Source organism: Lissotriton vulgaris, chromosome 6, assembly GCF_964263255.1.
Source record: "Lissotriton vulgaris chromosome 6, aLisVul1.2, whole genome shotgun sequence".
NCBI lineage: Eukaryota > Metazoa > Chordata > Amphibia > Caudata > Salamandridae > Lissotriton > Lissotriton vulgaris.
This window is the reverse complement of record NC_141694.1, coordinates 413,053,983-413,078,420: the sequence shown is the minus strand read 5'-3', so window position 1 is coordinate 413,078,420 and position 24,438 is coordinate 413,053,983. Positions and strand designations below refer to the sequence as shown.

General features: G+C 44.1%; 1 protein-coding gene across 1 annotated transcript in view; it reads left to right on the top strand.

Annotated features, from left to right (window-relative positions):
* Positions 1 to 22,018, top strand: part of ELOVL5 (ELOVL fatty acid elongase 5) — a 515,314-nt gene extending 493,296 nt beyond the window's left edge. Inside the window, exon 8 of the mRNA XM_086926429.1 lies at positions 19,412 to 22,018. Coding sequence (XP_086782555.1) covers positions 19,412 to 19,543 — 132 coding nt within the window. The 3' untranslated portion in view covers positions 19,544 to 22,018. The remainder of the gene's footprint in view (positions 1 to 19,411) is intronic.
* Positions 22,019 to 24,438: the final 2,420 nt, after the last annotated feature.

Sequence of the window (24,438 nt, the reverse complement as noted above, 5' to 3'; positions counted from 1 at the left end):
GCGTGGAAAGGTTTAACAGTAGAAAACTGACATCAGCGCGCTGGGAGGGACTTGTATGGATCCACTGACGTCACATCCGTGGACGATGTCAGAGCAGAGCCGTGCGAAGCCGTCCCCCGGTGCGCAGAGGTACTGCTGAAAAATCTCTTGATCCAGACTGGCGCCTGGGGGATATTCTAAGTTAAGATATATTGTTACTAAGTAACTTGTTCTTTGCTGGCAGCTTTTAATGCTCTGTAGGTTTCTTTATGGTATTTCCTATGATTATGGGCTCCTTACCTGGTTACTGCACTGGGTTGTCTAGTCTGAAATTGTGTTTATAAGAAAAAGAAAGGTAGTTGTGGTATGTCAGTCATACCTCCTGTACATACAGAGTTATAGGAATAGTAATATATGCATACAAGATAGTTTGGTGCTTACTTGGTATTGTGTACCCCACTACCAACAGGAACTGTTAGATTTGGGGGTCTCTAGTTGGCAAATAGGGACTCTGGCCTCTAGTCAGGGTAAGGGGGTACACTCCAACTCCTGCTCACCCCCTTGGTAGCTTGGCACGAGCAGACAAGCTTATCTCAGAGACAGTGTGTAAAGCATTTGTGACTACATCCAGTAATAAAGTGACAACACTACAGATGGACACCACACAGGTTTTATATAAAAAATAAGTATTCTTTATATAGATTTAACGCAAGACCACAAACAACAAAAATCCACAATACTGTACTTAAAATGGTAGTTTTAGCTTAGTTCTGTTCAGTTCTTAAAATGCAACACTTTAAGTCAATGTACCTTACGATGCGTTACGCTTCCACAACAAAAGTGTTGCAGCGATGGAAAGGCGGCAAAGTTCTGGTGCACAGAAATAGGAACGTGAAGATCTTCTCAGATGTTGCGAGAAGTCTCTGCTCGATGCGTCAGCTGCAGCGGCGACACCCTTGTTCAGAGTTGCGACGACAGCGGCTCCGACGGCGGCACGCTTCTCCGTGGATGCCAGGCGCTTTTCTCGATGCGGTGCAATGCGTCAGCTACAGCGGCGACATCCTTGTTCAGAGATGCGGCGGCTGCGACTGCGACACGCTTCGTTTTCGGTGCGAGACGTTTCTCTCAATGCAGTGCAATAAGTCAGCTACAGCTCCAACACCCTTGTTCAGAGATGCGACGGCAGCGGCTGCGACACGCTTCTTCGGTGCGAGACACTTCTTTCGATGCGGTACAATGCCTCAGCTACAGCAGCGACACCCTTGTTCAGAGATGCGACGGCGACACGCTTCTTCTTCTTGAGTCGCGCTTCCAGCTCCTTGCGACACGCAGTCCCTCAGAAGGCCCAAAAACAGCAGCAGGCACTTCCAAAGAACTCTTAGGGGGCTGGGGGTTGAAGTCTGTTGTCCCTGAGACTTCAGCAGGAGGCAAGCTCTTCTCTCAAGCCCTTGGAGATCCTTTACAAGTTGAAATAAAGTACACAAAGTTCCTTTCTCCTTCCTTTGGCAGTCAGGCAACCACTGCATGCCAATCCCCCAAGCAGCACTTCAGATTAGGGATAGTCTCTCCTCAACTTCTCAGGTTCCTCTCCTCAGCAAAGGTTTCTTCTTGTTTGTCCAAAAGTGATCTAAATTCTTGGGATCAGGGTCCCAATATTTATACCCCAAAATCCTTTGTCCTCTGAGTCTAGACCAGTTCTGAAACACTCTGTTTACTTGACTCCTTCCTTCCTTTCACAGTGCAGAACAGAAACATCAGACGCCTCACAGGAGGTGGAGCCAGCATTGTGGAGGAAAGGCACCTCCCTGGAGTACTCTGTTGACATGATTCCTTCTGTCCTTTCACAGTGCAGGGGAAGAGAGATCAGACGCACCACAGGAGCTGAAGCCAGCATTGTGGAGGGAAGGCAAATCCCTATTCAACTCCCATGTGCAACTCCTCCCTCAAATCTAGATGCAGCTCTCTCTATTCACCACTGGGCTGATTTCCTGTCTCCTGGAATCCCTCAGCCCTGTCACTCAAACTCCAGACAAGGAATACACAACCTAGCAGAGGCAGGCTTGGATAGTTAGATAAGAAAATACCTACTTTCTAAAAGTGGTATTTTCAGGCATACTAAACTCGAATTTCTACCGTGTTCCCTGAGTCAGTTAGGATTAAAATATGTAATAATCTAACTGCCCATTCTGGCCTATGGAGAACAGGTAGCCTTGCAATAGTGAAAAACGAAAATGGCTGTAATTCACTATTAGGACATGCCACACACACCAGGGCTTGTCCTACCTTATACTTACTATGTTGCCTGCCCTTGGGCCTACCATATGGGTGTCTGATTTGAAGAAAAGGGAAGGTTTAGGGACTGGCAAGTGGGTGCACGTGCTCAGTCAACATGGCAGTACCAGATTGTAAATGTATTTGAGCTTATATAGCGCACAGCTACCCACAAAGGGTTTCCTGGCGCTTGCTTAGGGAACCCGTCCTGGTATTCCCCTGTGAGATAACCCCGGCAGGGTATCCACAAGGTGAAAGCCAGGCATCCCGCCGCGAGGGGCCGTTGTGGAGATTAAGCAAGCTATTGCCCAGAGTCGCAGAGTGTGAACCCGTGAGTTGAGAAGGCACCGGAGCGAGAATTATCGAGTCCGTGGAATTTTTTTTTTGAGCCCAAGACCCTCCGAGGCGGGGAATTGAACCCTGGTCCAGGGCCGATCTCAGCTTCCGGGTCTGCCGCCTCTAACCCCTGAGCCACACTTCTCCACACACAGGCTCTGCAATGGCAGACCTTAGACACACTTCTCCGCACACAGGCTCTGCAATGGCAGACCTTAGACACATTTTTACAGGCTGCTTCTGTGGGTGGCACAACCAGTGCTGCAAGCCCACCATAAGCATTTGGTTTACAAGCCCTGGGCACTCCTGGTGCACTGTACTAGGGTCTGACAGGCAAACCAAGCCAGCTAATCATGGAATAACAAATTCATACATTAATTTACAAAAGGGAGCCTTTGCACCTTAGCCTTGATCAGCAGTGGTATAGTGCCCAGAGTCATAAAACCAACAAAAACAGGTCAGACCAAATACAGGAGGAATGCAAAAAAAGTTCAGGGATGACCCTGCAAAAATGGCCAAGGCTACTTTCTCCTCACGAGTTGGAGAAGACGGCAGACCACTGGGTTAAAACAAGAGTTACCAAAAAGGCCACTGGTGTGGGAGACCATAAAAAAAGAGGTCTAAATGCCCGCCCTCTCCCCTGGGAAAAAGGTAATCATGCAAAAGATAAAAACAAAGAGTATTCTCAAGGCCCACAAAAAGGTTTTGGTGTCATGATTTTAGAGCTCTTGGAGAACGAACTACTGGCCATAAGTGAGTGGTGGTATATTTGGCAATTCCTGTACAGTGCAAAACAAACACAAGGAGATAATAGACGGAGAGCTGAAACTGTTCAGTACCTCACCCCCAGTCACAGATCTGGGTTGAATCCATCATCATTCTTTAGCTCAGTTCATTGTCTGCTTGGCAATGATTTGAAGTCCTCAACATGGGCTGAGGTAGAAAGAAAAACCCATGCAGCAATGTAAGGTATAACAGAATGGGTGTACGTAAAAACCAGAGCACAAAGGTAGGGTGAACAAGAAGTGTTGGAGTCTGAGATAATGGATCAATCTTCCAAGAGAACGGTCAAAAAGACTAGTAAACCACCTTCTAAACAGATACCAGATAAGGCCCCCTCGCCTCAGGGAGAAGAACTGTTAGCCTTAAAGGGAACTGAGCGCCAGGAGCTTGGGCCTCACACGACGGAGCGCCTGGGCTTAGGGGGACCCTCTATGGAAGATATGTGCCTGGGGCAGAGGACCTGTCCCACTCTTGAAAGCCTGAGACAGCAAGCTGCTAATCAGGAAAAGGGAGATGTCAGTGGCTCCCACAGGACCAATTGGGAGGAGGGACTCCTTTACACTGAGGACAGAGACCCCAAATCTGGTGCCGCTAGGCGCGTGGTAGTGCCTACAGTTTTGAAAATCCCTCCTCACATTGGACAATGGCATCCCCCTAGAAGGGCATCTTGGCCAGACCAAAACTTGGAGTAAGTTGGTGAACCACTTCAACTTGGCAGGTATGTCCCAGAAGGTGAAGGATTTTTGTAACTCTTGTGCCACCTGTCAAGCCAATGACAAGACAGGTGGCTAACTAAAAGCCCTCTTAATTCTACTACCAGTAGTTGTGGTTCCCTTTGAGAGGGTTAGGGATCTACATTGTTGGTCCCCTTGAACCTCCAACAGCCTCAGAAAATAAATGTATTCTGGTAGTGGTGGATCATGCTACCAGGAATCCTGAAGCAATTGCCCAAAGGACTACTACTGCTCCTGCAGTAGCTAGGGGCCTTATTGGTATCTTTGCCAGAGTGGGCTTTCCAAAGGAGGTGGTCTTAGACAGAGGTATCAACTTCATGTCTGGGTACCTAAAACACATGGGCAGAATGTGGAGTGACTAATAAGTTCACTACCCCATCCCACCCACAAACCAATGGTCTTGTTGAGAGATTCAACAAGACTATGAAAAGTATGATTGGTGGACTCCCTAAAAAACTCAGAACAAGATGGGATTTCTTACTACCATGCCTGTTTTTCGCCTACAGGGAAGTGCCATAGAAGGGAGTGTTTTTTTCCCTTTGAACTTCTGTTTGGTCATCCTGTGAGGGGACCATTGTGTCTTGTGAAGGTAGGATGGGAGAGGCCTCTCAAAGAGCCTATACAGGGCATTGTGGATTATGAGATTGGCCTTTGTTCCAGAGTGGCTGAGTACCTGACAAACGCAACTGCAAATCTTGAGGCCAGCCAAGAGCTCCAGAAGCTCTGCTATGACCAAAAGGCTGCACTGGTGGAGTTCCAACCAGGGCAGAAGGTGTGGATTTGGAACAAGTGGCTCCTAGGACTTTCCAGGTCAAATGGAGTGGGTCCTATCCCATACTTGAAAGAAAAAGGAAGGTCACCTAAATGGTGGACCTTGGCAGTTGCAGGAACCCCAGTAGGATCATCTGTCAACCTCCTTAAACCCTATCATGGCAGGGCTGAAGTGACAATGCTCATGATCAAACTAACAGCTGTGCACATGATGTGGACACTGGAGACAGCCTGTCTGTCAAAAACAACGTTCCAGGCAGTCTGACCATGTCAACGAGATCATCAAAGCTGAAGTAAGCAAGATACTGGAATTGGGAGTCGTTGAACTCTCCGAGAGCCCCTGAGCCAGTCCAGTTGTCTTAGTCCACAAACCTCCCACCCAAGGTAAAAAGAAAGAGCTGAGGTTTTGTGTAGACTATAGGAGCCTAAATTCTGTTAGCAAGACTGATGCACACCCAATTCCTAGAACTGACAAATTAATTGACAGATTAGGTGCAGCCCCATATCTCAGTACCTTTGATCTGACATCAGGTACTGGTAGAGAGGTCTGAGCCATGGAGCATAATAAAAATCAGCATTCCTGACACCAGCTAGGCATTATCAGTCCACTGTTATTCCCATTGGATTAAAGAATGCCCCTGCCACCTTCCAAAGGTTGGTGAATAAAGTCCTTGCTGGGTTGAAATCCTTTAGTGCAGCTTATCTTGATGATATTGCTGTCTATGGCTCCACCTGGCAGGATCACAAGATCCACCATGGCAACGTCTTTGAGGCTCTGCACAGTTCAAGCCTCACTATCAAGGCAAGTAAGGGCCAGATAGTGCAGGTCTTGGTTGTATACTTGGGCCTCCTTGTAGGTGGAGGCCAAGTTCAACCCCTACAACCCAAGAGCCAGAACATTCTGGACTGGTTAGCTCCAACCACCCAGATTCAAGTCAGGGCCTTCCTTCGCTTGACCTGATACTATAGGAGTTTTATGAGGGGGTGTGGGTCCATGTGGCCCCCCTCGCCATATTAACTTAAAAGAAGATGCCCAAGAAAGTTAACTGGACAGTAACCTGTCAAAAGGCTTTTGACACTCTGAAGGAAGCAATGTGCTCAGCACCCATTCTAAAAGCTCCAGATTACACCAAGCTGTTCATATTGCAGACAAAGGCCTTTGAACATGGGATAGGAGCAGTCCTACCCCAAACCTACGAAGATGGCTATGACCAACCTGTTGCTTTTATTAGCAGGAGGTTACTCCACTGAGAGCAGCGTTAGAGTGCCATTGAGAGGGAAGCATTTCCTGTGGTTTGGTCCCTGAAGAATATGAGACCATACTTGTTTAGCTCTCACTTCCTTGTTCAAACTGACCACAAGCCTCTCAGAAAGGTGAAAATCTCAAACTGTTGAGGTCGTCCATATCCCTACAGAGAATGGACTTTACAGTGGAATGCCATCCTGGGACTGACCATGCCAACGCAGTTGGCCTTTCCAGTTTCTTCCACTCAGATGATGAAGACTGTCTTGGGAAAGGTTAGTTTTATCCTGTTTCATTTGGGGGGAGGTTGTGTAGGAAAGTGCCCCTTTTTTACATAGTCACCCCCACTTTTTGCCTGATACCTGATGTAATTTGGATTGAAAGTGAACTGGGTCTCTGTTAACCAAGCCCCAGGTGACAGAGCTCGCTCCCAAAATGTATCATTGTTCCACAATTGGCACATCTGCAGCCCACCTGTAGGTCCCTAGTAAATGTTACCATTGGTTCTTACCTAGGGCATTGGGACTGAAGAGGGCCCACTAGGGTGGCAGCACAAATTGTACCACCCAAGGGACTCCTCACCAAGATCATGCAAAGTGCCATTGCAGGCTGTGTGTCTTGGTGCAGACATAACCAGAGTCAACATGGCACACAACCCTGTGTGCTATGCCTACAGACACTTCATGAGATATAGGCATGCCGTCCCTGTTCGAGGCCACTATATCCCATATGTGGACATATCTGCCTGAACAGATATGACCTTCCAATGCCTGTCTATTCTTAGACATGGTAAGTGAACAGGGAAGCCATCCCGAGTACATAGGCTGGACACTCATCGTTACGAATGCCCCAACTCCATGACGGCTTCACTGTACCCCAAGATGTTTGGTACTAAGCATCTGGAATTAATAAACCCACACTGAGGCTGGTGTCGGATTTATTAACAAATGCACACAGAGGACACCTCAGAGGTGCCCCCTGAAAACCTACCCACTAATAGTGTGGTTGCTGACTTTTCTCAACCAGCCTGCCTTCACTAGACATGTTTCTGGCCACCTTGGATGAAGGATTTGCTCTCAGAGGCCAGGAACAAAGCCTGCTCTGGGCTGAGTTGTTCACACCTCGTCCAAACAAATCCTGCCTTCCAGGGTGTGAAGCTTCAAAGGCCATGCCGCCTTCGAAATGCGACCCAGGCCTCTTCAGATAGTGGAACATGCCAATCCCCTGTCCTGACCTCACTTTTCGGCGGGAGGATAGGGGAAAAATTAGTTAGATTAGGAGGTGGGCCTACACCTAGCCAGCACCACCCCTAAGGTGGCGTAGCTGATGCAGACCCTACTTTTCCAAATCCTCCTTGTGTTGGAGAGACTTGGTGCCAGATGTACAACTATCAGGGTTTGCGACTTTTGGCGACTCACAATTTGCCATTTGCAAATCCTGATGTACAACACTGTCTGAGACACTGTTTGCAATACCCAAAGAGTCGCAAGGGACCTGCTTCATTAATATCCATGAGGCATGTCGCAATTTGCGTCCCATTAGGAATGGTGGAAACTCACAGGGATGCTGACCTACTGGAGTCAGAAGACCTCCATGTCTGTAACTGCTTTTTAAATAAATCAGTTTTTTTTAATCCAGCCCGTTTTACTTAAAGGAAAACAGGATGCTTTTCAAAAATAAAAATGAAAAGTTTCCTTTTCATTTTTGGAGAGTTGGCAGTGGTCCATGTGATCAGTGCCTACTCTGAAAAAATGTTGGCGACCCCATTCACAAGGCAAAAGGGCTCCCTTTGGGACCCTTTCCTGTTTGTGAATGGCTTTCCACCAGTTTGAAATTGGTGGTAAACTGAGAATATTTTACGACCGTATTCACAGTCACAAAATATTCCTACATATGTGACTCTCAGTGTGACTCTCTATTAGGAAGGGATACCCTTGGCATGCCCCTTCCTAATAGCGACTTGCAAACCCTATTTTGCGAGTCGTTAATAGGTTACAAACTCACAAAATAGAGTTGGTACATTTGAAATGCATTTTACCGATCTCAAACAGCCCGACCGGAAAAATGCATCATACATATGGCCTATTAGGGTCAGGGTTATGCCAACTTCCCACAGGAAGTAGTCTTTTAGAGGGTGTAATCACTCTTAAGGTAAGTAGCCCATTGGGTACTTCCTGGTACTCCCCTTGATGACCCTCAACCCAGAACTTCCGATTCAACAGACCTAAAAAAGAAACTGACTAAGAAGAACTGCTGAACGAGAAAATCGAGTGCCTGCTGTGTACTTTTGGCGCAAATCCCTGCCTGCTGCTTGAAGACTCTACCATCATGGTGAACTGTCTTGTCCTGGAACTGTGAGCTCTCTAAGAACCTCAGAGGACCTCCAGACCTTTGCCTATTGCCTAAGAACTCCCTTGGAGGAGAGAAACTACTCCTCTGCAGACAGCAGGCACCAAACCCAGTCTGGTTTACCGATTAGTCGGTCCCCGGCCTGACCAATGCTGCAACCGCCCAGGAAGAGGTACTCTTCTCTGGAAGGTCAACTCTGTCTCCCCACCTTGTGAGACTGCACCAGGGCCAACCGTGCCATACCAATCCCTGAGGTACCGGACACCTTGCAACCAACATCAACCAATGTAGTCCTAACTAGACTCCAACTACCCAGGGAGCAAGTACCCATTAAGGGATGTCAAGTCCCCTGAGACCTACGGGGTGAGTGGCCCAGCAGTCCTAAAATTGTCCCTACAAGTTGCTTACCCCTGAACACCAAGACCACTATTGCGCACAGAGCCTGGCTGACCATCCTGCTTTGCACCCAGCTTGCCTGGCTGCTGACGAACCGCCTGTGCTCCCGAGCTCCAGAGGCCCTTGCGACCTGAACCGCCGTTTGAGAGCTCTCCGACTTGCCTACAAGCCCCCCCTCCCCCCATTGCAGCCTGTTTTTAGGTGCCCCAATTCGTATCGCACCAGCTACTAACACCTGCAGCACCCTGATCCTGGCCGAATCCGCAACTATCCCAACGAACCGCTGATGGCCTCTTGATCTTTGGTGGGTTACAAGTCCAAATCCAGAAGGTGAACCCCTAGAACTGTTTATGCTATTTTCTGTGCGTTTTTTGCTATTTTCTCCGATAGAGATACATTGTGCTTAGTAGCGCACAACTGTGAACTATTTTCCGAACTGTAATAATTTATAAGAAATTAAGTACTTACCTGTAAACAAAGTTCTTAGTTTTAAAATATGTATAAAAATTTGTTATTTATGCAAATTGGCCTAGATTTTTTCTTTGAGTGTTTGAGTTATTGCATCTGTGAGTACAACAGATGCTTAGCACTACCCTCTGATAAGCGTAACTGTTGGCCCACACTACCATACGTAGAGCGTTAGTATTATCTACTTTTGCCTCTGTCAACCAATCACTGGCCTCTCTACACAGTGTACTTCGATGTAGTGCACTATATAGATAGCCAACTTCCTACAGTCTCTTATTACAGTAAAAGGAGCTGTTATTGACATTGCAAAGCACAACACTCATATATTTAATAATCACACTCATCCTTATAATATTTAGCTGCGCTTTTGGATTAACTGATAACTTGAGGATCCATTACCCAGGATTCTTCACTCACTTCGCATCAAGCATTTTATTCTTCCACTTGGGCGACTACCTGTTACATTTAGTTTGGTTACATACCGGAAGACCCAATGATCTGATGACCTCCTAACGCATGATTTCCACATACTATATTGTCTGTTCATACTCGTCCAACTAGCATATTAGCCTTGAAACAGTCACTGGTTTTGATGAAACACATGTTGACTTGCTTTGATGGCACAATCATATGGATCACAGAATTTATTACATATCAATAGATCCCTGAACAGGGTGTTCTACATACCCTACTTCGTGTACTTTAATTTGTTCGGACTTCCCCCATCAGTGCTTCGTTATCTTCAAATTTTTTAGATTTTTGTAAAATTGTTTTTATAGTTGTGGTACTGCGCCGGCATTATTGGAAGAAGAGAGAGGTAGCGAGATCTGCTGGGATGGGCATTGTTACATTTGTCCCATAGCTGACTGTTATTGTTGGATTTAAAGAAGCTGTCATGAGTATTGATATTTAGCAATTTGCATCCATGGAACCCATCATTCTTGAGGACTTCAACATGCATAATATAGGGGAACAGGTGTCCGATGGCAACCCCTCCGGGAGCACAGGGAGATTCAATGCCCTCCTACGGACATGCAACTTGGCAACAGCTCATTTCTCATCTACAGTGACCAAGCCAGGAATAATCCTTTCACCTACTTACAGCAACCAGAGTACTATAGACTACATCTTATTAAGCAAGAAGCTGCAAAACACATGCTAAGTTACGCAGGGCTCCCACTGAGCGAAAGCGACCATGCAGCCTTGCTGTTGCACTTAACAGCCACAGGAGAATTACGTCATATTCTCTGTCCCATCAGAGAGACTAAGGGTGAAGAACAGCACTGACTCCTTAGGAGAATTAAATGGGGGAAAATGTCTATCAACAAATTTGACTTATGGAAATCGACAGGGACTGGCTGGCAGATTGGCCTAAATAAGCCGCCACTCATAGGGGAATGGGAAAACCTTGCATACAAACTGGCCGCGCTGCTCCAAGGAAGTACTACTTACAGAACTAGAAATAAATCAACACACACCCTGGGTCAAGTTCAAGCGATCATGCAATGTGCAAAGCAACTAATGTAGGCTTTTTGAGGACATTCCAGATTCCTGGAGGGGCTCACTGTTGCAACCAATCTTCAAAAAAGGGCCAAACACCGACCCTAAGAAATAACAGATGATTGCCCTGATGGACTCGAGGGTAAGGCATATGCGAGAACACTTTTGCAGGAATTAGCCGATTGGGTTCATACTGAAGGTCTCCTGCCATTTTACAGTGCGGGGTTCAGACCAGGGGGCTCAACTGTAGACAACATCACAGACCTGTCAAACTTAGCCCAGCAAGCGGTGGCCCATCGCTCCCCTCCGCTCTTCTCCTACTTCATTGCCTACTCCACAGCCTTCGATGGGGTAGTCCGTAGCATCCTTTGGCAGAAAGTGGCACAGTGGAACATCTGTTCGACATTACTACGAGCTGTTAGATCTCTGTATTCTTAAACCTGGTAAAGGATCAAACTTTCCAGGGAGTCAGCCCCTGAGAAAATTGCCACAGACCAGGGGCTAAAGCAGGGATGCGCCCTGACACCGATGCTTTTGAATTTGTACTCCGCCGACGTGGGCCGAGAGAATCTCTAGCTACTCCTAAGATTAGCTACACAAAGATCCAGCTGATGCAATACGCCAATGACCTCCTTCTTTTGGACCACACCAAAAAAGGCCTCCAGAAAACACTCCCGCCTTGTCTGATACAACGCTGAAAACAAGCTGGTTGCCAATCCAAGCAAGTCCAAAAAATGTGGAGGCTGGGCCCCCTGATTTTGGACTGTGTACAAATTTACTACTACCTTGGGGCCTGGCTTAGCGAGACGGGCCGCCCACTGGTCCACCTACAAAAATTGTGGCCGAAAGGGATAATGGTCAGACATGCTCTCTGCAAATTATATGCCACCTTAGACAGCCCAACAACCATGAACATTCAAAGTGTATTGAGGGCCAAATTACTACCATTTCTCAACTATGCGCAACGGGCATTTCCGTGAATGTTCGCACAGGACTTGTAAAAAATACATCGTACAGCGTACAAAAAGATATTTCGCTTACCAGCCTGTACAAGAAACACCTTGATTCGCCTTGAATTTGACCTCAACCAACAAATATTAGAAGAGCTGGCTGCCTTGACAAAATATTTCTATTTAACAACTGTGGCGCCTGTAATTCCATGAAGGCCGTCATGAAATCCATCTTTTCACAACCAAGTAACCCTTGGTCTACCAGTCTCGCTACAGTCAAAGTCTTCTGCAATTAGCAACAGAGAATTGGGATCCTAATATAATCAACTACGCTACAATTAAAACAATAATAAAAAGGCAACTATGCTAACGCTCTCGCAGTCTGGACATGGAATCCTTGGCAGCCAGACACATTCATGAAACCCTATGTCTCCCTCACATTTGCATGGCTAATGTCTATGGGCCCAATATAGACGACCCCACATTTCTCCAATACCTCTGACACAAGATCCAGTCTATGGGAGACTCTGCAAAACTCTGGGGCGGGAATTTCAACATCACGCTCTCCCCTCACATGGATAGGGAAGGAACGACGTGCGCCCATCACCCTTACGCGACAGCAACACTACACAGTATTATACAAGACTATGATTTGTCTGACCCTTGGCGAGCACTCCACCCCACGATGCGGGAGGGTACCTTCTTCACACACCACGACAAGCCTGGTCCAGAATTGATTGTTGGCTATTAACCAGAGACTTACAGATCTTGGTGCAGGAAGCCAACCACCATGCAAGAACGTTGTCAGATCACGCCCATGTGGCCTTAGCACTACAGATCCCACAACCTTATTGACAGCCATTCTCATGGGGTGTCCCCTCCAATGCCTTATTAAATTCAGCATTTCGCAAAAATATTCAAACCCATATCCAAGATTACTTTGAACACAATCCTGGCTCAGTGACGACTGAGTGCAATTTATGGGAGGCGGTTAAAGTAGTGACATTGTATAGCAGGGCAATCTGAGGTCCTCCGTGATATAAGGAATAGTCTGAGCCGAATCGAAAAGGAACTGCACAAACTAAAGCAAAATACTGCACAACACCAACAGCCTTTATATTGGCTAAGATGCGCAACACGCTCACGTCCTATCAGGAGGAGGCTGAACGGGAAGTCAAATTCCTACACAAACAGGCACACACAGCGCGTAGATACGGAGAAGCGGACAGATCGAGCAAAACACTGGCCAATCTCCTACGTAGACCCAGGGGCTCCCCCTTTATCAAAGAATTGTCCACTACGGAAGGGGAAATAGTCCGCTCCCCACCAGCCATCCTTTCCACGATGCACAGTTTCTACGCACAACTGTATAATTCCGGTGCAGGCCTGACAGAGGACTTACTGGTTGAATATTTTGATTCCTTAGCACTAGTCTGGTTTGAAAGAGCCCATCGGAGTACATGGAGATGCCTTTTACAGTAGAAGATATCAAACAGACCATAGGCGGAATCCCAGCTGACAAAGCCCCTGGCCCTAATGGCCTGACAGCCAAATTCTGTAATGCTGATATTCTAGCTCCTCGCCTTCTGGCGGTGTATCATGAAGCAATGGAAGTGGGTCATCTGCCCCCTTCAATGAGTGAAGCCATTATCATAACGGTTTTAAAACCAGACAAAGAACCCACCCACTACGATTCCTATCGTCCAATTTCACTAATAAATATAGACGTAAAAATGTTCTCAAAACTTTTAGCTACCCGAATGCAACCTCTGCGTACCCGAATAATTTTACCAGACCTGTCCGGTATTATACCGGGACGGTCTACGTACAACAATCTCCGGACAATATTTGCTTTAATACACTATCGGGCACCACACGTCCCGGCAATCGTGGCCTTACTCGATGCAACTAAGGCATTCGACTCCCTGGAAGTGGAGCTACCTTTTCCCGTTGCTACACCGAATAGGCCTTAGCCCCATCTTCATCAAACAGATACAATTATTATACACGATGCCCACAGCGCGCGAGCGGGTGAACGGACTGGTCTCTGAGCCCTTCAATATAACCAGGGGGACAAGACAGGGATGCCCCCTTTCGCCCCTACTCTTTGCCATTGCAACCGAGCCACTGACATCACGTATCAGACAACACCATACACACCGCAGCATAGGGTTTACATCACACAGCCTGTCAATCTCACTATACGCAGACAACATTACACTTTCCATGACCGACCCCAGGGAAAATCTGGCACCCATGACGAGGGAGTTGATCCATTACGGGGAACTCTCCGGGGTACAAATAAACTGGAGCAAATCTGTTATCTTCCCCTTGACCTGTAGCACTCGACCCTTCGACACGGAATACCCCATCACCTGGGCGACAGGACCAACACGGTATCTGGGAATTTGGCTAAGCAAGGATCTTAATGAATTGTGGTCCGAAAACTACTACAGGGCAATTGACTGGATCACAGAGAGATTACACCGGTGGAAGACGATGCCCCTCTCACTGATGGGACGCATTGCACAGGCCAAAATGATCATACTGCATAAGCTATTATACCTTTTTGTTAACATCCCCATCCCTCTAACAACACTCTTTTTCAAAACACTGCGCTCCCTTATGATCGAATTGGTATGGGCCGGGAAACAGCCCAGGATAGCATGGGAGATAATTACCCTACCCCAATCCCAAGGGGGACAGGCTGGATTTTATACTGTATGCTTACAGCGCACAGGCGTACTTCCTACACTATTGGGTACACCCTACACCCTTTCAGCCACATGTAGCCATCGAAATGGATAGAGCAGCGTCACTGCCACTTGCCTCCGCCATTTTTCAAGCATTTAAGAGACCACGAGATGAAGGTAACAGTGGAGGCGCTACGATGGGGTTGGACAGGACTGCGTAAGAGAGCAAATCTAGACACGCTATACGCCCCCTCAATGCAAATAGCGAATTATCCACAAATACCCCCTCTGGGAAATCGCAGGGCGCGAGAGAGAGCGACACAGCTTAAGGTCTGAAAGGGCAAGGACCTATTTCCTGCAAACACTTTCGTGACTGTGGAACAGATGTGCAGACAGACGACCCCCACAGCAGCGGACACGCTCCTGTTTTACCAGATACGCGCTTCATGCAGAAGTAGGTTCAGCACATTTCCACATCCCCCCCCTCAACACTGGCTGCACTAGAAAACATACTTGCGATTGAGCACGGCCGCAATCTGATCACCCGCATATATAACATTATGCAGCGAGAATCCCCACTAACCATCCCTGAGGCTAAAGCAGGGTTGGAGGCAGAGATGGGGACGAACATTTCAGATGCCCAATGACAGTTGGTCTGCGGACAGTTAAGACTGTTGAACTCTAATTATCGGCTAAGATTAATCCACTTCAAATATATACACCGCCTGTATCGGACCCGGAAGCAATTGCACCGAATGGTCCTGCACCCTGATGATCGCTGCTGGCGATGCGGGACATGCAAGCCAACTTCCTGCATGTGGCATGGCACTGCCGGGCGGTGGCTAATGTCTAGATACGTACATTGCAACACATACAGGCCATGACTGGTCATAAGCTACCCTGCACGCCGCTGGCGGCATTGCTGGAAGACAACACTGATATTCCACCCAAATGTAAGAAGCTGACTGCGATGCTGTTAATCATGGCAAAACGTCAAGTCAACATTGATTGGAGAGCGACTAGGCCGCCAACCACAAAAAATTGGATCATTAGTGTCACACACTGTAAATCGCAACCGGAGACATATTGGGAACAGCTGCCAGTGCGATCCCGCCCCCAGTGTTTTGGGGAGCCATTTGTAGACTGGCTAAACACTCTGAACTTAGACAACCTTTAACATACATACCAGGTAATTATACCCTCCCCGGCAACAGAGTCCGATATCCCACTGCATATTACTGGACATGGAACACCGTTTGTTAACCACTGTCGCCATACTGTAATGTACTGCTATTGCTCTTATCCGATATATGCTGTATATGATATGGTAGGTCATAACACCTATGGCCTGTAGACCGCCTACTGATTGCTGATTGTCTTGCTGAATGTAATTGCAAATTTTTTGTGTTACAAATACCAATAAAAAAAAATAAAAGAGTCCCTGGCACACATCTTACTATGTTTTCCAGCCTTGCGGCAAGTCCGCAGTATTTACCTCAGAACTAATCTTTTTCAACAGCTCTATACGTTGGACAGTATGAAGAAAATGGCCAACTTGGGCAAATTTGTACACCATACTCGCACACTTTTGAAGGACAAGTCTGCACAGGCAGAGTGTGATGAACAGCCGGGTGCTCCACAGCATCAGGGTCACCTTCCCGGATGTCTGTCCACTACTGAACAGTTGATCCATTATGGGGTCCTTTTAGCTTTCATCCCGTCCTGATGTTCTTTTTTAAAAAACATTATGAGTACACCACCTGTGCACACATCAATTTGACGGACCGGTCTCCAATATTATGAGTTTCTCTTTTTTTTAAATCTCATTTTAATAATTACTTGCACCTTTCTTTTGATACAAGTTTTAATGTTGTATTCTGTAATGGTTTTAAGTAACCACACAATTACGTTCATACATTCATTATTGATATTTAGCACCTTCTGCAGTTGGCAAGATTATAGTCGTCCGATTGACCAGCAGTGTGTGACAAATCTCTTCAGTTATTCCTTGCATGTTCATTTGATGATAGTTTGTTTATTGGCTGCACAATACTGATGATTGACAACTCCCATAGCAGATATGTCTTATGTGAATGTAAGAGGTGTAAGTCAGAGTTTGCTGCTGACTACTGAGCATTATGGGGATTAGTAATATTGTGGGCCAGAGATGTTATGTATGAAATTACATAACTGTTAAATAACCCAGTGAACCAAATCTCAGCACTTCTTAGATTAACTGAATATTGAAACTAGTTAGCTGGTTGGGTTGTTTCCAATCTGTTTGTAAGATGAAGATTTAACTTGAAGATGCAACGTTCTTTCCGGATGCTGTCACCGGGACTTGCGTGGTGTTGTTATCATGGAAATTGCCATTCTTTTTGTTGTTTTCTGAAGTGTATATGCTCTTTGATGCTCTAATGTTGCCTGGTCGTGAGTTCCTGATAAAGCAGTCTCTTCTACAGATTTCTTATAGTAAGGTGGTATGATGCTTAGTGGTGCAAGCCCAGAGCTCAGTGTCCTGATGTGTTTATGTTGCTTGAATTTACCTTGTAGATATAGCAGTCTTTTTCCTTGGTATTGTCTATGGACAATTCAGAATGCATTTAACATTGCCATTGTAGCTATAGGTAGTGATTGCAAAACTGGAGGTATGCGTTAGTTTGGGTAAAGGCAGAGAACTCTTGCTGCAGCATTTCGGGTGAGTTATATGTTGCGTGTGATGAATCCAGTTGCCCCAAGGTATAGCTGTTGGCATAGTCAAGCTTAGAGATTATGAGTGTGAGAGTGGCTTGCAGTTACTGTTGGTATCCATGGTATGGGAAGATGGCAATCTTTGCAGAAAGGATTTTCAAAGGCAGGTTTTTGCTTTTAGTGGCCTGTAAGTGGCCCTTGCCCCCTATAAAACCGGTATTGCGCAGACTGACTGCAACAAAACATAAATTCTTATTACTGGGTTAATCAAAAAAGTTTGAACGCCCAGCAGAGAGAACCAAAATGTATGTTAAATGGTTGTTTAAGTAATTCAAGATCACCTTTTTTTAAAATTGAAATTGACCATAAAGACTGTCAGCCTTGACGGCAGGAGGGAGAGCTGCTCAATGCAGAACAAACAATTACCCAAGCAGCTTCAACTTAAGCTGGCCTGCACTGCATCATCTATCTCTATCTGCTTGGTATACTTTGGATAAGGCCTACTGGTCAAAAAAAAATATTCAACTGTTGTTGAGGAGCTTTTTGGAGCAGTTATCTCCCTCAAACTACATTACTGTCCTTCTAATGTGGCCATGAATAAGACTGTCTTCTGCAGTTAGTTTAGAGGATAGGACACTTGTGTACCTACAGCTTAAAACTATTATGCCCACATGCATCAAGCATTTTTGGAGTCGCAAACGGTGCGATTCCTTAAAATCGGCCGTTTGCGACTCCAAAAATGCTTTTTCAGATGCATCATTATTTTGTAATGAAAATCGCTAATTTTGCGACTTTCCAGAATGCGATTGCATTTAAGGAATCGCAAATTTGCGATTCCTTAAATGCAATGCATCATTCTGAAATCAAATTGCGAAAACAAAGTTTGGAAGTGCAAATTACCACAAGGTTGAACCTCGTGGTAAATTGCAAAAAATGTTTAAAATGTTCTAATTTACATTTTAAACAATGTCATGTTACAGACACACATGTCCTTAGGACATGTGTGTGTGAAACATCCATTTAAAAATACATTTCAGGGGTGCATCAACATTTGCGAATTCAAATTTGCTAATTCGCAATTTCCATTGATTCCTCTGGGCCTTTTGGCCCATAGGAATCAATGGGAATAGCAAATTCGCTATTTTGAATTCACATAATATTTGCGATTCGGTAAAAATTGCGATTTTTACCGAATCGGAAATATTTTGCACTTTCTATGATGCATCCCGTTTTGCAAATCCATATTTGCGATTCGGTAAAAATCGCAAATCTGGAAACGCAAAACGGGAGTTTGATGCATGTGGGTGATAGTTCTGACTCCATTCAATAACTTCCTGTGAGTGATGTTACAAGCCCATCTTTCACCTGTCCAGAAAAAAGCTGAATGCCACCATTGATTTCTATATGGGTTAAAGTACCCCCTGCCGTACATTATAAGGCTATTGCAAGTCACCGAAGAGTTCCATAACCATAAAGAGGAACAAGGCTGAAAGATGAGTTCCTTTACACGTTCATGAAACATGAGGGTGACTTGCAGAATCCTTTTAATGTACAACAGGGGTTATTTTATTCCTTATAATATATGGATCACACTCCCCACATATGGCTTAAATCCTTAGTGTCTTGCTGTTATGCATTCATTGTAAACACAAGGAATTAAGGCAAAAGCAGTACTGCAAGTCAAACATACTAAAAGATAGTTAGTAATTTTTTACCAAAGTATATTGGGGTCGGTTTCATGTATGTCAGATTTTTTAAAATACTGTGTTGAAGCATGTACAGTTTCTATCTTTTTTGTAACGACCTATAACTTGGGGAATTCAATTGTTGCTATAAATATTTGCTTTCCATTGAACACTTTTCATTTGAGAAAAACGTACCATAAGACTTAAAATGCAGTTCCCCTTTCTTTCTTTAAACTGTGGCTATAATTATGCTCTTTGACGTCAGAACTCAAATGGAATAACTTATTGCAGTTAAAAAGCTGTATAATTTCTTTAGTACATGCCAGTAGATGCATCACATCTTGCCTTTAATAAGGGAATTACAGAGAGGTTTTTTTCTACAGGCATTGCAAGCTCCAGTGTATTATAATTCATTTAATGCATAAAGTTTCTAGGTACACTCAAGAAATTACTGTCTGAATGGAGGTAAGCATTTTGTGAATATCCATAATGTATTTTCATCGCTTTGAAAATCCTACTGAAACATTTTATTTAAAATTCCATGTACCTTTATCTGTTCCAGACATACATGAAAAAGACGTCCTCAAAAAGGAAAGAGTACCAGAATGGGTCCACAAGTTCTGTGAATGGGTACACCAAAAACGGCTCTTCCCTGGACAACAATGTGAAGCAAAGGAAACAAAGAAGGGATTGAAAACCAAATAAATGCTATTTTGCTATCTTATACGATTGAAAACATTCGATTGTAAGCACAATAAAGTTGTGCACAATACTTTTACAGCTACAGTCACTATCCCTAGCTAGAATAACGCGATTTATGTAGGATTTAACCAGTGCAGCCATGTCTAAATATTGAAACTACACAAATAATAGATTTGATGTTTTGTAACAATGGGATGGTAGAGGCCCCGCTCCTTACTTAGACTGTGGATGAAAGTATTATTGTAGTAAAATACACTGCTGTTGCCTTATTAGTAAATCCAATAGGTGCTGAATAGTAATTCTTGATTTGATAGCACTGTATTCCAAAATTCATATTTTGTGTACTTTCCATTGTGCTTGTAATTTAGCTGTAACTTGCAAGATGCTTTTTAAGTAGCTAGACATATGCCTTAAACAACATTTTTTACATGCCAATCCCAATGGTCCTAGCAATATATTCCTGAGAATAAAAAATAGGGAATGCTTCAGCTTTTAAGTTGATTCATTATCCTGAGTTTAAAAAATATTTGGAAAATATCTTTACATCTGTGGAGGACATTGAGGAGTGACTGCCTCATACTAAGCTGTAATTGTTAGCCACACCGTTTTATTTAAGAGAAGACAGATATGCAGTCACAGTCCTGTAAGATGCACTTATCTTTTTATCATAGCTCTTTATTCTGTACTTGCAACTAATATGTAATATTAGTGTGCCACAAATGTGTGGGCAGTTCTTCATGTGTATGTTCATTACTGTATGTTTAAGACTTGAGTGTGGAGGTGTTCAGTTAAGAAACTTATGTGACCTACAAGACAGGTTCCAATGGAAGAATGGTGCTGTAGCATGGAAGCTACTGGTATGTTTGTATGTATAATTACAGTCACACCATACCCAGGACTTTAAGTAGCATCGAAATTCGAAGGGCAGTTTTGAACTTTAAACTGTCTTCAAAAGTAAAGCAGCTTTTGAAACTTTTTTTTAAATTATGCACTGACGAAATAATGTATTATATGTGTTTCAAACGTGCCTGGTATGACAGACAAAAAATGAGAACTCTAGAAAGTAAAGCCCGTCTAACCAATCATGAAAGATCGGAAGTTGGGTGTTTTCAGTTAAGTATGTTTGTTGGATGTATTTTCAGACAGTGGACCATTTTGCTAGGGAAGGTACTGGTTAGATAACGTGAATATTAGCACGAAGTGAAGTACACAATAATTACGTGTTTTCACTTTTATCATTTCCTATTTTGAATTACTTTATGGTTCTTAATCCTCGAAAAGTAGGCGGGTATTGCGTTCCATGTAACTGCAAGGAGTCGGGACACAACATGCCCAGATTATTTTCTAGGGATAAGACAAAAAAACAGGTACCTCCTATTACTCAATAAAGCAACTTCCTTGTTCTGTTCAAATTTGTGAAGAACTGTCATTGTGCCATTTCGGTTACATTTCAGTGCCTGTACAGTGGTTGGTGAGATTTTGAAGCACAGCAGCTAAGTGGATTTTTGTCTAGTGTGGCTGGAAAGATGGCAAGGCAGGAAAGAAAAGAAACACTTGTGGCCTTTGATAAATGCAGATGTTTTCTTCTTCCTCTGTCAAGAATGTTCCTGTTGCACTCTTTGGGCTTTGTGACTCAAAGGTATGAGGAACAGAGGCAGTTGGGTCGATGCCATAGATAAAAAACATGAAAAAAGCCTTGCTGAAACAGAACACATGAGAGTAGGGTCCATATTTTGAGGCGATTAAGTCTGCATACTTGAAGTGCGTTTTGAACTCCACCGAGTTGTAGATTAATACGGTTTATCGCCTTGTTTGTTAAAAATCTTTTCTGCACCTTACTCGTTCAAAGAAAAATGCAAAATAATATAGTAAAAAATAAAGTTCCAAGTTTAAAAAAATAATATTAAAAACCCCTATAACAGACGAGGTAAAAACAATTAAACAATGTAAGTCATCAATGGGGCTTAGAGCTGGCTCAAAAAACCTTGTTTCAGTGTTCACATTCCTTTTTCATTCTACTGGCACTGTACACAGAGGGTTTCCATTTAACCTTGACTGCTTGATACCCTTCAGATGTGATTCGCCAGTCATGCAATACATAGTACAGGGTTGTCAGTTTCAAAAGTTTTATTATTTTGTTTTATATTTATAAAGTTGGATATCAGTTTACTTTGTTGAAATTTTGCACATCATTTTTAGGGGATTAACCAGTTGTCATGTTGGCCTTGTGGACTAGTTTAATGTCCGTTTAAAAGGAGGCACATTTCTGTTTATCAGAAGTCTTACTGTTTATTCATTTGTAGCATTGGTTTACAAAGTCTTTGCATTCTTCTTGCAACAGAAATCCTATTTAAAATAGCGCTGTCTACAGTAAATGTTTTAGACAACAAATCCCTTGAGCTCATTTTGGTATACCTACATTGTTAAATAATATCATCCAATACCAATAAAACATTTTTGATTTACATTGTGCCTTGATATTGAAGTGTTTTTTTTGTGTCTTACATTATTTTGATTTTTTTCCTCAGAAATTTTGGGTAACATTTCAGCACTTTGTTTTTAGGGATAAGAAAATAAATTAGTACCAAGAAAACTAACACTTGAATTCGATAAATGTCATAGTTGGTACAGCTGTTAAGACAAAAGTTGTAATGACCAGTAGAGTGTGGAGGAAAGCAAGAGCATAGACGTATTGGTGTAGCTCCATTCCAGGTGGCTGCAAACATCCACGAAGTAGGCCAAACATAAAGTGACTCCAAAACCCAACATTCCATGAAATATAGAACACGTGTGCTCCATGGAAAACTACGTCGGCATCTATGTAGCTGAACATAGCATATCAATAGCAAATGGAAGCCCCCAAAGTCATTTGCGGAGGGCCTCAATGTTCATCAGTTACCCCTATCCTCTTCAACGCATACATGATCTCTCTGGACAATGCTGTCTGCGCACACAAGATCAACATCCTCATGGACGACACACAACTTATACTCGCCCTCTTTGACAAGACCTCCAACTCAAAAAGCAAGTTCACCACCGGCATGACTGAAGTCGCTATCTGGATGAAATACAACTATCTCAAGCTCAGCAAACAGGGAGAGGATGCTTTGTAATGGCCAGATTTGCCAACTTTAGAGCTGGGGAACCAGGTTTGAGTCTCGATGTGGGCTCAAAATCCTGTGATTCTGGGCAAATCACTTTATCTCCCAGTGCCTACCAAAAATGAATGAGTCCTTGTGTGATGTAACTGGTGTTCATGTAAAATGCTCCAATACCTTCAGATCGAATTTGAGCTGTATTACAAAAAAGAAACTGCAAAAAATATTTTTCAACAAGACTGTAGTAGTGATTTTTGGCAAGAACAACTCACCATGGCACTCAAGGTTCCTGGCACAGGTAATGGGTGTGGGTTTGAGCTTTGTCAGCCGCCAGGCGGCTGACAGAGCTCAAACCCACACCCATTACCTGTGCCAGGAACCTTGAAATAACCATTGACAGCAAACTGGATATGACCGCACAAGTCAAAGCCATAACTGCATCCTGCTTCCACAACCTGAAGATCCTGAGAAAGATCCTTAAATGTCTCTCAGGCAACACTAGAAAACTGTCACTCATTCCTTAGTCACCAGCAAGTACTATAGGAACACCCTCTATTCCGGGATCACCAAGCAACTCACTAGAGGGCTACAAACCATCCACAAACCCGGCAGCCAGGCTCATCTTCAACATCTCACACAGAACTCACATCACACAACATCTTCGGGAGCTCCACTCATTCCCGATCCAGAAAATGTACTTATCTCAAACTCCTTACACACACAATCAAGACCCCACTTTCCTGAGCAGTCGCATCTCCCTCCACCAACTACCAACTTCCCAGACACATGGGCTCTGCAGGTCTACTATTTCCACACATTCTTCACATACAGAGAATCAGATCAGGAAGACAGGCATTTTCTTAAGTTACTCCTAAAGAATGGAAAGGCCTCCCACTCCACATCAGAGTCTCCTCCTTTCCTTGAATTCCACAAGAATTGTGGACCTGGCTGTTCAAGTAACCAACCTACCATATGCATGGCTAGGCACACAGATCTGTTTAGCCTCAGGATACCATTGTAGGGATAGTGCTATTTTTATGTCATGGAAAGAAACGTTTCATGTGTGTGCTGCAGTGAATATTTATACCACCCACATGTGTGACAAAAAGATTTCAGCCAGGAGCATCACTGTTACCTAGGTAGGCTGGAGTTTTAAATGCTCGGTAGTGACACATGGCAGGTGAAACTGCCTTTGCTATGTAGCAAAAGCCTATATTTATATAATAATATGTCACCCCCTGAAATGCAGCTTGTAAGCCCAGAGTGCGGTTGCCAATATATAAAAATACGCCACACTACATATTCAGGGTTAGGGTGCCTTCACAGCAAACTAAAAGCCAAAAGGTATTTCTTTCTGACTTTTCTCTAATAGACCTAGGTTGGATTACAATCTTTATTGTCCACCTCGATTTAAAATTATTAACGTTATTTCCTGCATAGTGTTTAAAATCTGACTTAATATTGAAATCAGATTTTTGATACCGTAAGCAGAAAAACAACTTTGGGAAATGTACATCTAATAAAGACAACTTTCCGCAGATTCCCTAGGAGTCAGACTGGATCCACAAAACTGTTTGTGATCCATTGTTCGCAGCTGAAGTGATGTAGCGGTACCTATATAGTACAAATAACAGGAGTGTGACCCATATACCTAATTAGGACTGGGTAATGAAGGTATAAATAAAAAACAATGTCCCAATAGGAAATAATGAACAGTCAGTTACACATGCATGCACATTGCATTGCTGACAAGGGAAAAAGGAGACTCTCTATAAACTTTCAGACAAGG